The sequence below is a fragment of the Passer domesticus genome, chromosome 16, assembly GCF_036417665.1.
Source record: "Passer domesticus isolate bPasDom1 chromosome 16, bPasDom1.hap1, whole genome shotgun sequence".
NCBI classification, from domain to species: domain Eukaryota; kingdom Metazoa; phylum Chordata; class Aves; order Passeriformes; family Passeridae; genus Passer; species Passer domesticus.
Window position 1 is genome coordinate 14,801,835 of NC_087489.1, and position 17,734 is coordinate 14,819,568.

The 17,734-nt window shown below is 50.6% G+C and overlaps 1 protein-coding gene across 1 annotated transcript in view; it reads left to right on the forward strand.

Annotated features, from left to right (window-relative positions):
- The first annotated feature begins 17,432 nt into the window (after nucleotides 1-17,432).
- The window catches only part of B4GALT5 (beta-1,4-galactosyltransferase 5), a 33,294-nt gene continuing 32,992 nt past the window's right edge, over nucleotides 17,433-17,734 (forward strand). The window contains exon 1 of the mRNA XM_064391355.1: nucleotides 17,433-17,676. Coding sequence (XP_064247425.1) covers nucleotides 17,550-17,676 — 127 coding nt within the window. The 5' untranslated portion in view covers nucleotides 17,433-17,549. The remainder of the gene's footprint in view (nucleotides 17,677-17,734) is intronic.

Sequence of the window (17,734 nt, forward strand, 5' to 3'; positions counted from 1 at the left end):
TCACCTGTGCAGGGCACAGCAGGTCCACAGCTCCCACCCAGCCACAGCCTGGCCCTGCAGCACCAACAACTGACACGTCCCACTGAGCTGAATCAGAAAGCCACTGCCTCAAAACCAGAATAAAAATGCACTTGAATTCAAATAGCAGTGAGTAATTAATTAGCAATTTCAATCAGCAAATTACAATAAAATTTAGACCAGCTTTATCTGGTCTAAGTTCAAATGCCCTCCTGGCCCAGGCTGCTGCTGGGGTTGGGTCTCTAAAGTCTCCTGTGCATCCTGGAAAATAAGGCTAATTAGCACCTTTCTGCTTACAAAATTGAGGATATCCACCCACCCATCCATCCATCCATCCATCCATCCATCCATCCATCCATCCAGTGCAAGTTTGAGATGCTGGGCTGGCAGGGACATGGCACAGTGTACAACAGCATCACATGCATTTCTTTGATTTCTGGTTTGACTAGCTCAGGAAATAAAAGGGGAGCTGTAAAATACACTTGTTGGGTACCTCAGGTTGTTTAAAAGGCCCTCTGAAATATCAGCTGTGAACTTAATCAAATGAAATTTCAGATTTATGACACTGACACTCATTTACTTAAAAGTGAAAGCCATCTGAGTAGGTATGAACATGCCTGAATTGTAAAACCCAGTGACTAGGACAGTAGCCGTTCCTCTCCGTGTTACTGGCAGGGCAGAGCTGGAGAATGTCTGGTTTCATGTTGACAGACTGAACCTACACCTCCTGTGCTCATCTGATGTGGTTTTGTTGTGACCTACTTAGATAGTCTTACCATAGTTCTGACCAAGGGTTTTTTTCCACACTGGCTAATTTCTGATGATCTGCAGTTTGCTAATCCCGTCTGCTTTAACCCATTCTCTGCATCCCAGCAGCATTTGGGACAGAGTGCGTGGCTTCAGCCGAGGCACAGCTCAGGGGGTGATTCAGAGCTCACAGGTGCCAGTGAAAAATGAGACTGGCACTTTCCAAAGCGGTGCAAGCTGATTTCCAGAGAGATGTGCACATCTTCCTCCACTTGGAAACAATGGGACTGCAGGCCTCCAACACGTCAGAAACTCAGGCACTTCTGCTTTTTGATCTCGGTTTTCATTATACACTGGAGTAGAGATTTTGAACAACAATTCATCCATAAATAATGAAGCTTGATCCAGAATGAGATGCACTTAAGCTGATGAAACACAAGAAATTTCCTTGTGAATACTGTCTTCCTTTTTTCTGTGAAAATTCAGAGTTTGCCAAGGATGGCTGGAAGTGGCTGGTCACTAAAAGGTGAATCATCAGTGTTTCCCTTGAGAATGCCTCTAAGAAGAAATTAGTCTTCCGCAAACTTGCATGGTCTTAGCTCATAATAACTTTTGGAGGTTTTGTTTGCTTTTCTGGGAAGAACAATGAAAAAGCCAGAAGTTCTGTTGACAGGGATTGAGAGAGAGTCAGTGTGATTGTGGCAGAGAGGGACAGCGGGGGCCATGTGCCTCTCTCCTCTGTGCAGTACGCCTCGTGCTCTGGGTCACAGGACAGCAAGAAGCTCCCCAGCTGTGTAGCCCAGTCCTCTTTGGCAGGTCATTATCCTGTCCTCCTAAAAATCAGAGAAAAATATCATTGAAAGCACCTCTGGAGAGCTCCAGCCCATCCTCTGTTTAGAGCAGGTCCAGATTCAAGGTCAGAGGAGGTTGCTTGGGGTCTTGTCCAGAAAAATTTTGAAAATGTCTGAGGAATGGAATGTCTCTATGGATGGAGCTGCTCTGGGAGACCTGTCCTCATGCTGCACCACTCTCAGGGTGAAGAACCCTTTCTGTTGTGCAGCTGGGAGCCCCTCAGTTGCACTTCATAGCTGGTGCCATGGCAGGTGTCTGCTCCTCTTCCCTTACAGCTGTGCCCACACTGATCTGAGGCAGGAGTAGCTGGGTCCATTCCTGGTGCTTTAAAATCCAGTCAGACAACGGTGGAAAAGTCAGCTGATCAGGGAAAAGGGCATGGCTGGAGTCCTGTGTGATCTTCACCAGTGGCGAAGAGCTCCTGCCCTTGTCACCACAGCAATGTTCAGTTCTGTAGCAGGCCGGTGCAGAACAAGGAAAATCTTAAAACTCTCTTTCCTAGTCATGTGAATTGTGTTTGGCATAATGAGTAGATCATCTGGCCTAAGAAAGAAGGCCAGAAATTGTACTGGTTTGCTTTTTCTTTGCTATTTCTTTGCTTCTATTTTGTTTGGGGTTTTTTTGGTTTGGCCTTGGCCTCAGCCTCATTTTTTGGGTTGTTTTTGTTCGTTGAATCTTTCAACTGGTGTGATCAGAAAGCTCCGCACTTGTTTTGCTTTACTGGCCTTCTAGCTGTCATGTGTTTTTAATCATGAGGGACTGGTGCAGAAAAGGGATGAGTACAGATGTAAGTCTTCAGGAGGTGACTGACCTTGTCCTCACTGTGCCTGCTGGCCCTGGCCAAAAGGAAACCACAGATGGGGTTTGGGAGCCATGGGAAGGATTCAGGAAGGGATGTGGAAGGGAGGAAGATTTAGCCAGGAAAGCAGAGGCCTGGCAACATAAACACAAACCCAGGACTGAACCTCCCAAAGGCCAGGATGTAAAGGGAAAAAAAAAAAAAACAGGAAAAGGGAAAAGGGTAGGTGGAGAACAAGGGTCCCAGGGAGCATCAGAGGGGGGAGCATCAGAGCAGCTGGTGGCAACAAGAGCTGCTGGGCCAGGCTACTGTGTGAGATCAGGAAATTGCAGCAAGCACACGTAGCAGTCGGTCAGCTACTCTGAACTGTCTTCTTCCCACTACGTTGCAGTGCTGCACACACACATGCTCAGCACAGCACACTGTGGGTGAAGCAATCACAGGTGATACCAAATTATAACGTCTCGAGTGTTCTGTGTGAAGAGATGGTGATTTTCATGTCTCATCTCTGACTCATCAGCAGGAAATACCACTGCTTGTTTGACCTGTTGTTTCCAGTGAGAGGGGCCAGTCGTGTTACTGCCACTGAGGTAACCGAGCCAAACACCACTCCAGCATCACGGCGCACTTGCTGTTTCAAGGACTTGGTCACAAGGAAAGTAGTAATTTCGGCAGGAGGCTGTTCAGGCTGCTTCTCACTTGTGGTTTTCTGATGCACAGCTACTGAGCATCTGTTGATTAATGCATGCACTGAATGTTGCTTTTAATAGATCACAGGAATTTCACAGTTGTTTAAGCTCATCTAAGATGATGTGGCTGTAGGTAACATAGTGTTTAATTTTAATTCTTAAATTATGCAGAGCAGCCTAAATAGATAGCTGTGTAGAACATCCAGGACAGGCACAGATGCATTAGTGACCAGCAGTAACCTTGTGCTGGAAATGTTGGGGAAGGTGCTAATTTACAGCCTAGGACTTTGTTCTTGCTCAGGAGTGAAGTCTGTCAGCTCTAAAGGCCAAGGGCATGCCAGATTTACTCTAGGGAGTTGGTTTAGCTCTTGCGACAGTCTTTGGCCTTGAAGACATGTGGGTTTGCCTTTTGGATTATCCTCAAACACGGTGATCTCAGGCACGTTGAAGTCACCCTTGAGTCAATTCTCTCTGGACCAGTGCTGAACTTCTTCTGCAGTGGGGTGCAGCAACAGTGGGAGGAGGTGGCCAGATGTGGGGAAGGTGGAAGTGCTTCGACCAGATTTACTGTAGAACTATCCTACAAGTGTTTAAACACATCAGTTCCCTTCCAAGCTTGGATTCATAGTAAAGATAAAATATTTCCTGGGTTGTGGAGAGTGATTCAGCTCTAAACTTACCTGAAGCCAGATCCCAATTCTGGCATGGAAAATAGTATAGGCCAAAATGAGCCAGTGTTTTCAAAGACAAAATCAGCAATACTGAGAACACCAAGATCAGCAGAGGCCTTAAAATGTCCATATCTGTGGGCTGCATGTGAGGAAGGAATGCCTATGGCTATGGCACCACAGTACCAGCAGGGCTTACAAAAGAGCTGCCTTTTGGGGCTTCAGCATGACCCAGGATTGGCCCATTACAGCTGCTGAAGGTCTTGGCAGGCTGGCATGTGGGTGCTGGAGAGCTGCATTGGCCGGAGAACAACCTCTGTGCAAATGGATCATCTCCTCTCACTCTGTCTGGGACTGAAAAAGAGAGAACTGGTGGTACTTTCACAGGGCAGATGAATGATCTTTGTTATTAAACTCGGGACATTTCTTTATTACACAGGTGAAGGTTCAGCTGCCACTAAGGAGGCAGGGAAAGCATCAGCATATGATTTGCTTTATTGCTTTGGGATAGATGTGAGAGATTCTCTTAGGCTGACTAAGAAATGCTTTTAGACCCTTCTTAGACCCCAGTGTATAAAGTATTAGAAAATACTTTTAGACCCTTCACTGTACGGAGTTGTTTTTCCATTTCTTTAAGTGCCCTAGCATGTACAACATTTTGTTCTCCTGTTCTCTAGCTATGTGCAGTAGGCATATGCCTGGGTGCATATATATACACACACTTGCATGTATAAACATAAATAAATACATAGGCAGGCAAATTCCAGGCACTAGTTCTCGACAGATAATCTCTCTCCTGTTGCTTTGTTATCTGTTGTTTGAAACTATTGGATGCTTGGCTTGTTTGCTTTTCATTGCATGTTTAGTCTGGTTTTGACATGCTCAATCTGGAGGTTGTCCAGGAGGAAGCAGTGACAATGGGAATCACATTGCGTGGCTGCAGCCAGTGCCCAGCAAGATGTGCTGCTGTAGCCAGGCACCAAAGGCTGTGATTCACCTGAAACGCAAAGGAGATCAGCTCTTGGAAACAGGGACCCAAAGGGCACTGGAGGGAGTGTCCCCAGGGACTCTGCCACGTCACCTGCTGGCACTGATGGCTGAGTGGCTCAATGCACAGGCTGGGGAGAGTGAGCTCCTCTGTTGCCTTGGGTGGGCATGGGGTGCAGAGCACCTCGCTGAGGAGTGATGCCAACTTCTCCAGCCCTGATTGCTTTTCAGGGAAATGCAGCTCTCCTGACCCCAACCTCAGGTCTTCACTTTTGGCAGCAGAGGTTTGTTCATGCTGGCTTGTGCCCTGCCACACACCAACAACTGCTCTGCCAGACACAGGACTGTCCCCATGCACAGAGCTCGCTGGTTTACCAACAGACAGGCTCTGCTGGCTGCATGGTTCAGGCGCTGACAGGTATGGCCAGGAGGTGCTACCCCAGAGACAGGACATAGAGGAATTTTCCTTTCTTGCTTTTGGTTTTAAACACTGAATTTTTTTGACTGTGAACTCAGGCATTTCATGAATTTCAGAGCTGGTGCTGTGCGTGACTCATCGAGTCCCCTCTCCCAGCAGTGTGTGATGGGCCTTCTGTCTCACGACGTGACTCTCCCAGCACAAATGGGCTATGTTTAGTGACAGGCTTCGGCAGGAGGCTCTTGCTGTTTTACAAATGCCTAAACTGAGGCACAGAGAGGCTGGAGAAACGGGCCCAGAACAGACAGCAAGTCAACGGGTGAGCTGGGAAGCATCTCACAGGGTCTCTTCCACCTGCTTTCTGACCAACACTTTATCTTGAATCCAAACACACTGGGGAAACCTGCTCCCACTTTTTTACCCCAGTCTCCCAGTAAAGAGGTTTCTGTTTGTTTACAGACAAAGTGAGCATGGCTCTCACTGACACCACTTACTTATCTGCCCATTCTGTGCCCTGCAGGCAGCCAGCCAGCCCAGCACGGGGCAGCTCCACGCTCCTGTCTCCTGCCAATCCCAGGGACACAGCCACACTGCACAGGCCAGGGGGTACTGCAGGCCCCGAGTCTTCTTCCCAGCAGTGGCCAAGGGCTTCTGCATGCTCACCACATGAGATGTGAGAAGGCAGTGATGACTAAGTACCATCCTTTTCCATTTCTTCCTGAATGTCTTCCTCAAGCCAATCTACTTTCTTTTTCAAAGAGCTGTTCAATGCTTCATTCAAACCAGCACTGCAAGTTTGAGCCTCCCCCACCCTGCCCCAGGTGTGGTTTCTGGAGTGTATTTATGTATTTGGTGCATGTGTATCCATCCCAGAATTTGATGGCACATTGCATGTATGTGTGTGTGTAGGGGAATGACAGGGAAAGAAGACAAGAGCAATGGAAAGCATCATTTTTAAATTAAGAAAAAAAAAAAAAAAAAAAGAAGAATGGAACAATCAATTATGGCCAGGCCAGAATTAGAATTTAAACAACCAAGTGTCCCCCTTTCCCATACCCAAAGCCAGTAGAGGCTGTAAAGAGGCCTCTGAGGAGGCAAAGGGCAGGGTAAGTCTGGCTCCCAAAAGCCTCTCCAGCTGCTCCTCAGTATATAAAAATCATGGAAACTTCTAGCATCTGCAGCTTCCTCTGGCAGTCCCCACTGGACTGTGAGCACAGCCACCTCCTTTTCTGTTTGGGACCTGGTTGCCACCAGATTCCTTGGACACGGGCCCATGTGCTGCAGGGAGCTGTGAGTGGTGTGTCCACGTTTGCCCTTGGTGGGCAGGCGGCAGCTGCTGCCCAACAGGAGCCATTCGTCAGTGGGAGGTGAAACCCCAACACCATCTGCAGAAAGCCTGGCCCGGCCTGAGCCCTGCCTGCCTCCCTGCACAGCTCACCTCCTCCTGGCCTGCCCTCTGCCCGGCCTTCCTTCGAATGCTGAACACCTGTTTGTTAAGGGCAGGGTTCAGTATTCTCTGGATTACATTCTTTTGGTCTATAAATTAAAAGTTCTTCCTCTTTCCTTATTACAGACTATCCTGAAAGCCCTTCTGTCAATGGGAATTAACAAATCTTTATGACAACTCTGATAAACAGAGTGTTTGGTTAGCTGGATTACTTTTACTGGTGCCAGCTGCAAATGAGTCCAAGTATCTGTTGTACTGGTGAGGTGCATCTGCTGTGACATGTCTACAAACAAATGGCAATTGGAAAAGAAAGCAACTGTACAAAACTGCATTTCTCACTCAGGCAGTAGCCTGGAGCTGCTGGGCACTCCCAGGACTTGTCACCTCTCGCTCACACAAGCATTTTGCTCTCAAGCTGCCTCCAGAATTTCCAGCCCTCACGGGAGGAAATGCGGGACCCTTCCAAGAAGGATGCTGTCTTCTCTGCCCTTTGCCAGTAATGGGACGACTGGCAAAGGCAGCTGGGACACAGGGAGGCACGTGGGGTGGCACCCCAAAGTGTGTGCCAGTGTGCACACGTATTTCCCAGCTGCTCTTTCTGGCCTCCAGCCTGCTCTGCTCGGTAGCCCTTGCTGCAGCTAGCCAGACACCTCTGCCCAGAGCCATTTAGCAGATTGTTGGGAATACAATCAGGAGGACCTGGAATTTTTGGGAGGCTCCATTACCTTGTCCATGGTGCCTCTGCTGGGAGAGAGAAGTTTCACAGCTGAAATTATGTAAGTATTCTGTTCAGTACCCAGAAAAGTCAGCAGAGAGAAAAATAATCACCTGAAAGTTCTGCTCGGCCTGGTGCACCACACTCTCTCACATCTCCTTCCTGTCAGAGGCTGCTGCTGGTGGTCTTTATGGGCATTCTCTGAAGTGTAAGAAGCAAAAGAATGTTCTCCTGCTTCTGTTATCTCTGCAATCCCTCATCAGGACAGCAATTGCTTTGTTGATAAAACACAGCTCCTGTTCACACCTACTTCACAAATCACTTTTGACACAAAACATGCAGGACCTGTAGACGCAGAGTGAGTCCCCTCCCAGGGCTCTGGGGCCTCTCTCACCCTGGATGGAGAGCATGGCTTCTCCATCCTGAAGCATAGATGAGGGGACAAATGCAGATTTTAGAGAGGTAAAGTGGAAAAGCAACAATAACAAAGATTTAATGCCACACAAGCGATAACTATCTCATAGGAAAAAGGGGATATATTATGAAAGCAAGAAAAGACAATGGAAGGAAAGCTATCGAGCTGTGGTGGGCTGGTAAATACTCAGGCAAGTGTTCACTCCCCTCCAGTCAGATGGGGAGAAGATCAGAAGGACAAAAGTGAGAAAGAAGGAATCTGCTGGGACAGTGGCAGTTTAGTAAGTGAAGCAGAGCTGTACACGCAAGAAAGCAAGATAAGGAATTCAGTCACCACTTTGCATCAGCAGGCGGGTGTTGGGCCTTTCCTAGGGAAGCTCATAAATGTTACTTGGGAAGACAAACACCATAACCTTGAACATCTCTTTCCTCATCCTGCCCCTGAGCTTTTATTGCTGAGCACGACGTCCAGCAGTGTGGAATATCCTTTTGGTCACTCAGGGTCAGCTGTGTCCCCCCCAAGTCTCTCACCTCCCCAGCCTACTCACTGTGGGGGCAGAGTGTGAAAAAGAAAAGGCCTTGATGCTGTGCCCGCCCTGCTGGACAGTGGGTAAAGCACTGGGTGTTACCAGGGTTGATTTTGTCCAAACGACAATCCACAGCACCTGACCAGTGCCACTGAAGAAACTCCACTCCTCCCCAGCCAGAGCCAGTCTGGCAGTGCTGGAGAAGAGCCTGCTGAGAAAAGACCAAAAGTTAAGGGCAAGGGAATTATTTCTTTCCTTGGCGAGGCAATTTTCCTTGGATACTCCTGTCTCTCCAAGAAGAGATGACTCTTTTGATAGACCCAGCTGCTCCTTCACCTACCCAGCCGTGGTACACAGGCTGCAGTGGGTGCACTGCCCACTCCTGCAGTGCTGCTGCCCATGGCTGATCCCAGCTGTGAGGAAGGATGAAGCTGTAACCAGCAGCTCCCCCTGCTCCCCAAGGGCCAGGTCTTCTGCTCATACTCCAATTAATTTCAGGTCTGAAAAAGGGTTGCATAGTCTCAGAGTTTCAACGGGGACATATAGCATCACATCCCTCTGTCCCAGGAAAGCAGTGATGGCTCAAAGTGAGCCGTGCTATTCTAAACCCAGAAATCTGCAGCAGCAGGGGAAAACGTTAACAAAAAGGTGTTTGTTTAAAATACCCTTACAAACTAAACAGCTTAAATCCAGGTTGTGTACAATGAACTGCACACTGTGAAAAAGATTTTTCTTGGTTTGTCTGAGAAAAATATGCTGATGGCAAGGCCAGGCCTGGTTTGTTGTTGTAACTAGGCACCGTTCTTAGCAAACTGGGCTGCTAGCCTCAGTCGGCCATTGTGAATAACAAATGGAGATTGCATAAGAAGAGAAACTCTTCGAACCTGGCTGAAACCAGCTGGTCATGCAGGGAGCACCCTCACCCTGCTGATTCATGGGGTGGTGGCTGTTTGGGGACACAGCAGTTAGGGCCAGCAGACCCATTAGGTGACCTTCGCTGGCCACCTCTGTATCACAGGCCAGTATTATCCTCTGTGAAACCCTGTAATGAGCCCCACAGCTTGTATTTCAGGATGTGTGGCTGACACTTAAATTCCATGGAATTACACTGCTTCAGTTGGGTGACAGCAAGGTATAACATAAACCTATCACTTCCACTTCTGCTCTTACAAAATTCAGCCTGACTTTCAATTGGAATATTTCAGGCTGCAGTTATGTGGTCACTCAGGTTGTGTGTAAGAAGCAAGTACGAGTTCTGGTGTCCTGGACAAATTCCAGTTTAGGTGATCCTATTCTGCTTCACCACAGCTTCCCACCACTGCTGTGTTGTCTGGTGATGCTCTGCCTTTTCTGCCCTGCCCCACATCTCAGGGTTATTCTGCACTGTCAGCTGCAGACCCTGCTGTGGCTTGGGTGGAGATTCCAAGATTCCCAGAGGAAATACCAGAGCAGGGTCAGCCTGATTGTGGACTGCAGCTCCTGTTCCTCTTCCAATGGCACAAACAACCCTGTCACACTGGGTCCATGGTGTCCCCTGAGAAATGTTCTCCCTCTTTCAAGCCCACCTTGACACAGCTGCTGTCTTTCCCTGCAGGGAACAGAACTGCTGCTGTCCTGTGTGGGGGCTGGTGCCTTTCTTTGTGGCTTTCCTGGGCAGATGGTTTGTACAGGCTCAGCAAATCCACCACGCTCAAAAGGTGCTGACCCATCACACGCACACAGCTGCACTGCACCTCCACAGTAAACCTGATGCTTCCAGAAGGTGCTGGTCTTGCAGCACATGGACTATGCAGCAGACAGAAAAACACTGTTCTTCCTGACTTTGCTGTGTGGCAACACAGCAGGGGCTGCTGTACAGCACTGCTGGCCAGCCTGCACACCCCTGGCTGCTGCAAATCTCTCTTCTCCCCAAGTACAACATCTTGGCTGAAAAAGAGCAGGTATCTGGGGAAAGGCAGGCAGGCAGCAAACTCGTCTTCAGGGACAGCTGCAGTTGTGAAATAAGTTGTTTCCAGATGCCTTATGATCCTTGCAGTGAGGGCATTAAATCAATACCTATTTCACTCCTATAGGCAGGGTCCTGCTTATGTCAACAGCTGATACTTGACAGCATTAAGTAATTGCCAAAGTGAACTGCCCTGCGGAGTGAGATATTCCATGGAGAAAAGATCTGTTTAGATCAGATTGTTGTGACTGAAGCCGGATAACCTGTGAGGCCACTTGAGAGACACTTTGCACTTGAATTCTGGAGAAAGAAGGACAAGAGATTCGTGCATGGCCTTGTGTGAAGATCGCTGGAGCGATGTTTCTGGAGCATTTTCCAGAATCAGTGCTGACACGACAGGGTGTGAGCGGTGGTGTGGGTGCAGCAGCGTGCAGGTGTGTGCCCTGCCCTTGGTGGCAGTCACTGGCCTTGCATTGCTGAAATCACTAATTTGCTTTCTTTTGGTCAGCAAGTCAAGCCAGCGGCTGGGAGCAGGCAGTGCTCAGTGCCTCGAGCCCCAAGGGCCAGGGGCAGTCTGTGTGCAGAGTTTGCAGCCCCGGATTCAGAGTCCTGCTGCTTTGGCTGTTACACACAATCCCACATTCAAAGCCTGAGCTTCCCCTTCTGCTCCATGCTGGGGAATTTCTGGTTGTTAATTTTGCAGAGGCACCCAGCAAAGCTGGGTAATGCAGAGAAGCAGCCTCAGACTGCCTGAGTGTGGAGGAAGTTACACATTTGGCATTTGAGAAAATGTATGCAAATAGCTTTTCCAAGGCATTCTCGTCACCATCCACGTTTAAGGCAATTAAACCTCCCTCAGAGCAAGACTTCCATGCAATAAACATTATACAGCACCTCACCAGTCTCCAGCACAGCCAAATAAATAATTGAAGACAGTGATTCTGAGCTCTGAACTGTTGTTCCCTAGATGAGGAATAATTCAGCTGCAGCAGCAAGAGCAGCAGCTGTTTTTAGAGCTGGTGAAGGTCTCTTTAGCTTGACTTCACCTTTCCTGCTCACAGTCACACTCACTTCTGCAAAGATTTGAGAGTCAGATATTTATAGAGGGTAGCAGGAGTCCCAGAGCAAATGGGATCAGAATCAAGCATGACAGGAAATCATTAGGATTTCCTCAGAATACAATAAATACAGTAAAGGTGCAAATGCTTCTTCGGGGAAAGGTAAGGGCACATGGCACAAACGGTGCCAGTGCCAAAAGCAGGCGGTAATTAGCCCAGGGGAGAGGGAATCCAAACGGGCAGTGGTGCTGGTTCCAGCAGGGCTCTCAGAGGCTGAGCTGCTCCCAAACCTTGATTCAGCACATGCCTAACCCCTGCAGGGGTCGGTGACTGTTCTGCAGGTACTGAGTGCTCTGGCAGATTGCAGCGGAGCAGAGGAAAGGGATGCTTGCTGCAGCCCAGCTCGCCGTGTGTGGATGTTACCCTGCTCGTGCCAGCTCCACATCACTGCTCTGGCTGAGGAAAATGCCCAGAGCTGTGCCCAGGAGCCCCTGCCGGGCTGAGCCAGCTCCTGCAGCAGGCACTGCCCAGGGAGGGCTGCAGAGCCAGAGCTTTGAGGCAAGCAGGGAGAGCTTCCCAGCCCCGTGCTTGTCATGGGACACTGTGACATGGGCACCTGGAAACAAATGCTCAAGCTCCTGCTGGCTCTGGGGGCCAGGCAAGCCTCCCCTCTCTCATCTGACCAAGATGATCAGAAAGCACTCTGTGCCATGTTCACTGCACGGCTTCTGAGTGACAAATCCAAAAACAGAGCCCGACCTTGCTACAATTTTAAGAGAAATGAAAGGCTGCACATGTTTTAAGGAAGTCCTACAAGCCCTTTCCTTGTGCATCAAAGGGCAATGACTACAGAGGCAGTGACTGGGTGGTCAAGAGGTTCATCTCTTTGCCTTTCTAATTAAATATTTATTCCAGTTAATCAAAATCCAAGTTAAGAAGAAGATTAAGGTGGCTGGAAGGCTTCATACTTTATTCCAGCAACATACCCAGATATATCAACAGGATTAATTGTGATTTTTGTGTGTGGCTGAAAGCACAAGGATGGATCCAGAAGAGAGCCATTTAGTGTGATCACCTGGGCAACTTGCCACTGGTCAGCGATTGAGCAGAAATGGTTAAAACCTCATCTGTAGTATTGAAGGAAATGGGCTTTTTTTTTTTTCCCTTTTTTTTTTTCTTCACCATCATACTTAATGTGACCACGGAAGGTTCTTATTCACCATACAACTGTTTTCCCCTCTTGGGAATCCAATTAAGCTATTGGCCTTTGTGAATTAATTTTGCATTATGTAATTATGAGTTAATAGAAAGCAATTTCTTCTGAAATGTTCTTTTGTTCCTGGTGTCCTTGTCCCCAGATTTCTGGAAGGCAGTTGTATTTCTACATGGTGTGAAGTTGTGAAGTCAGGTGGCTTCAAGAGAGGCAGAATTTCATCCTTCATCACTTTCTGGCCTCTGCTGCTAGTTTTGAAATCCAGCTGTGTGCCTGAATATTGCAGATGTTTTTCCATCCTTGTCCCCTGGCAGGAATTAGGCAGGGTTTCACCTCTGCCTGCATTGCCTTTTCATCTGGTTTTGCCTGATGTCCTTGCAATCCTTCACAGACCAGGGAAGAGCAGCATTCTTTCATCTGCTCCACAAACAGGCTGGCCCCAGTGGAGAGCTTTCTGGATTCTCCCCTTGACCTCCAGTTGTACTGGAAATAGCCTGTTTATTTTCTGACTCTTAGGCAGTCTGGGCTGTTTGGCAGTAGTTTACCCCAGCTATTGCCATAGCCCTTTGACAGGGAGTTTTTGAAACAGTATTTTAAAATCTGAATTACACAATATTTTATCTCATCAGCTGAAATTTCCTTCCTTGGGAAGTTTTGGGAAGTACGGCCTGCTGTATTCCCTTGACTGAATATTTAGATCTCAAAGGCATTTTATGAGTCTTTCCCCAAGTCCACGTTGACTGGGACAGCTGATCAACCTTCAGTGGTGGGCTGATGCAACAAAATAATTTGAATCTCTGCAATGTGTCAGGAGAAGATAAACATTTTAGCCTATTTCTCTGATGAGAGCTACCTTCCAAGTGAACGTGCAAAATGGTTTCTGTGGATATTGCCTCCTTTTGGGAGCTATGACACATTGTTGACTCTGGCAGAATGAGTCATCCCATGGTTAGGCACATGTACAGGTGCTACTAAGATCAGAGCCCTAGCAGCCTTGTTAGAAAGTGCAGTGGGTGGCATAATCTGAGAACTGGTCTAGAGCACTCCTGCGTGCAAGGAGCACCTTGCAGCATTCAGTGGAGTTTTTCCATCTTAACAAACAAATACTTGCTTTTGGTTTTCTCTCTGCCACTGCCAGTGCTCAGCAATGTGAGATTAAATAAAGCATCCGTGGGTGGCAGTGGTCTGATACCCAGCTGAAAATGCCAGGGCCACTTAGGTATGCTCTTATTGCCAAATTAAGTACACACCCTGTTGTGTCTTTCTGAAAACCTGCTGCATCAATAATTATGTATCTGATCTGGTGCATAGCATATGCTGAGGATTTATGGCATACGCTGGGGCTGTGGGTGTACATGTAAAAAATATTTACATTCCTACTGTGCATGTGTCCTCTGCGTCCTGCTCCTGCTCAGAGCCTGGGATGGCACTGTGCTGTCTTTAAATGGAGCTGGAGCAAGCCCTGTGTGCAGAGAGATGTTTAGTACAACACAGAGGGAGCACATTGCTTCTGCAAGGCTGAGAGCTGGTCAGCAGCCAGTCCACCCCAAGTTTGTCTGTCTCTGAGAGACGTGGCTCAGGTTCCCACTTCCCTCATAACCTCCTGGCAGCAGAAACTCCAGGGAAGAGCTGAAGCAAGCTGCATTGCTGAGCAGCTGGAGGGCTGACACGGTGCGATGCTGACTGTCCTCACCTTTACAAATGGAGGCGTTTTCTTAATCACAGCATGAAGTCTGTTCTGGAAAGTCTCTGCCATTGGGGCTGAAAGGGCCAGAAGTCCCAAAGTCCATGAAAAATACTGCAAAATGCTGGCCAGGGTGGTGACATCCTTGCTATGGCCTGTCCTTCCCTGCAGTGGCAGAACAAAGATATCTGCCCGGATTAACTAGTCCACATCGAGTATGGAAAGCGACCGTAAGAGAAGTGCAGCTGGAGTGAAGCATCCCTTTAATGATGGTTTCAGACTCCAAACCTGGGTGTGACGTGCTCCAAGCAGTCCTGTTACCTCCCCTGGGGTCAGCTCCGGTGAGGCTTTGCTGCTGACCCTGCCAGGCAGTGCTCCCCAGCTCTGAGGCCCTTGGCAGCATGTGGCATGGCCCAGCTGAGGGCAAGGACCTCGGGGCACCTCCTGGGCAGGTGGGTTTGCTCCGTGCAGGGTGCCAGGCAGCCCCAGCCTCCCTCTCCCGCGGCTGTGGCGTGGCTGGGTGCAGGATCTGACGTGGCAGACCTCAGCCCAGCCGTGCCATGGCCAGGGTCCAGCGGGTGGGTGGTGGCAGCTGCCCCTCACACGCAGCACTGCAGGGGCTGTGTCCCTGCTGCTGGCAATGTGAGCTCCAGCCTCCCCAGACCACGCCTGGGGCAGGGGTGTCCCCTGGGGCACCCGAGCCATCAAAACTGCTGTCCCTCCAGATACAAAATGTTTTTTGTGTGGATACGTGCTCCAAGGGTGCAGCTACAACTCGGGAGGGCAGGCGCACCGGCAGGACCCGTCCCTCCATTCCTGCTCATGGCCCCGCACTAACAGACCCTGCCTTTCCCTCGAGGCTGTCGGCAAAGCTGCTCACAGAAACCCACCTTAAAGTGGCTCAGGCACCATGGGCTCCTTAAACTCGGCAGAAGGTGGGGCTTTGCTGCTCCCCCCAGCTGGGAGGGCTGCAGAGGCCAGTGCAGAGCCAGGGCTCCCCAGCACGAGCGAGCCACGCGCTGCTGTGACAGCCCCACTTGGCAGTGCTCCCACCCGAGTCCCAGCCTGGCCTGTGGAATGACCCGAGACTTTGAAACCTCTCGTCCTGTTCAGTGTCAGGTTTTTTATTGGAAAAGGGTGATGAGTGGGAGGATGGCTCTGTCTGATGTTCCAAATCCCTTAGCTGGGATGCAGTGGAGGGGCAGGGAGGGACAAGAGGGAAGAGACTAAGCAAAATAAAAGGGTCAGAGTGAAGTGGGTTGACTGGAGCCTGGGGAGGGAGGGAGATGGGAGGTGAGTCAGAGCGGGGCAGGCATGTCCCAGTGTGGCTCCAAGGCTTCTCTGGCTTCACTTGTCTGTGACAGTCCCCACTGCGGCAGCCCAGGCCTGGGAGCGAGTTCCTGGGTGGCTCCTCCAGCAATGTCATTGCTAATTAAATATCTTCTAAAGGTTAGATTATTGGTTGCGACGATGTCTCACCTTTGACCATGTCTGCATCAAACAAATCATAAACCAACCAAGAAATCTTCTTGCATTTCCTTGCCCAAGGCATCCTTTGAGGAGTTGGCTAAACGCTATTTTGTTATTTTGTGGACAGCAAATCCAGCTGCCACTTGGCCATGCAGTTCTGCTGAAGTACTGTGGACTATCAGAAGTTAATAGGGCTCGGATTTAATTTGTTTCAGTGCAGGGGGTGATGGAGTGGCAATCCTGGAAAACAAGAACAAGTACCAGTTTCCTCATTCCTGAAGTTCATTCAGCCTCTCCAGGGAAATCCCTGTTTTCCTCCTCAGCATCCTTCTATGACTTGGCACATGAAGGAAATTAATGCCATACCTTTTAATGAGAAATTTCTACTTTTCTGCTAAACTCCCCTCTTTTTTAACTATTTCCTCGCTCCACTGAGACTCTGTATCTAAGAGAAGATTGCTTGTGTCCCATTTGTTGAATGTGGGAACTGTTTTCTTTATTTACCCTTACTGCATCCAGGCTGGAAGGGGGGCTAGTTCTTCCAGGGTTTGCTGTGACTCACAGCCATACCTGGAGAATCCTCTATCCCAGTGTCTGGCACCAGGCTGGCACAGGGCTGGTGCAAGGCACTGCCCTGCCCACAGCCCGCTGTCACTGTGTTGTGGGGTCAGAGTTTGGGTTGAGCAATGCCTCGCTCCTTGCCTGGGAGAGACTCATCCCCGGGACACGTGTCGGGAGGGATATACAGGGCATGTCCTGGCAGATGGCCCGTCCCATCTCCTACCCCACAGCCCATCATTCCCGGGTGTGCTGCTGCCTTTGCTGCCCACCCAGTGGCAGCTGGTCACGTCTGGCCCACAGCCTCGCTTCCTGCCCAGAGCTTTGGCTTGGTTTTCTCAGCACTATCTGTTGGTGAAATAAGAATTGTCTCTCCTTCCAGCCTCCCCTGAGCAAAGTCTCCATCATAAAGGAGGCAAAGCCCAGTCCTCTCTGGGCTGGGCTGGGCTCCATCTGCTCTGCAGCTACTTCCGGCTCCCTCACTAAGGACGGTGTTCCTGGGCTCCCATATTTTCATTCTCAGGCATCTCCATATCTGCTTCCAACTCCTCCTACACACATCAGGGGAGCTGCCCACAAATGTGTGCAAAACTACTTAATTACTCTGTAAGCCACTGGGCTGCTGGTTGCTGGTAGCGCTGATGACTGCGCTGACCGTGATGACTTCACCTCCCTCCCTTCCACACATCGGTGTCCATCACCTTCCCTCTGGCTCCCTGCACTTGCTCGCACACACCCTGCTGCTCGATGGGCCCCTGCTCTCCTGGGGCTGTGTCCCAGGTGCACGGCTGGCTGTCCCCGGAGCACGGCTGGCTGCCCTGAGCCATTGATGAATGCCCCAGGGCCATGGCTGGGCGTCCTGGATGGCTTCGCTGGGCCCAGGGCCGGCTGCCTCGGCCACTTCTGAGTGTCTTGGGGCCGCTGCTGGGTGTCCCTTGGCCGCTGCTGGGTGTCCTGGGCCACTGCTGGGTGTCCTGGGCCGCTGCAGTCTGTCTCAGGGCCATTGTCCGGGGCCCGGAGCCGCTGCCCAGCGCGCTGGGGCTAACGCCGGGCATCCCAGGAGCATCACTGGCACAGGGCCGGTGCCCGGAGCTCCCTGCCCGCTGCCCCGGGACCACGGGCGCTGCGCGGGGCGGGTCAGCCGGGAGCCGCCGGTGCGGCGGGGCCGAGCCCGCCCCGCCGGCCGCCCCGCCCCGGCCCGCCCCGCCGCGGCACATTCATGCGGCGGCGCTGGGCGCGGGCGGCGGCTCGGAGCGGCCCCGGCGCGGCGCCTCCCGCCGGGCCTCGGCGCATGTGAGCGGCGGCGGCGGCAGCAGGGCGGCGGCGGCGCCGCATCGGCCATGCGGTGGCCCCGCGGCCCCCGCGGCGCCTGGCGGCTGCTGCCCCGGCGCTCGCTGCTGGCCGCGCTCTTCCTCTTCTCGCTCTCCTCCTCCTTCCTCTACTTCGTCTATGTGGCGCCGGGCATCGGTAAGCGGCGGGCCGGGCCCGGGGCGGGGGCGCACGGGCAGGGGCGCGGGCGCACCGG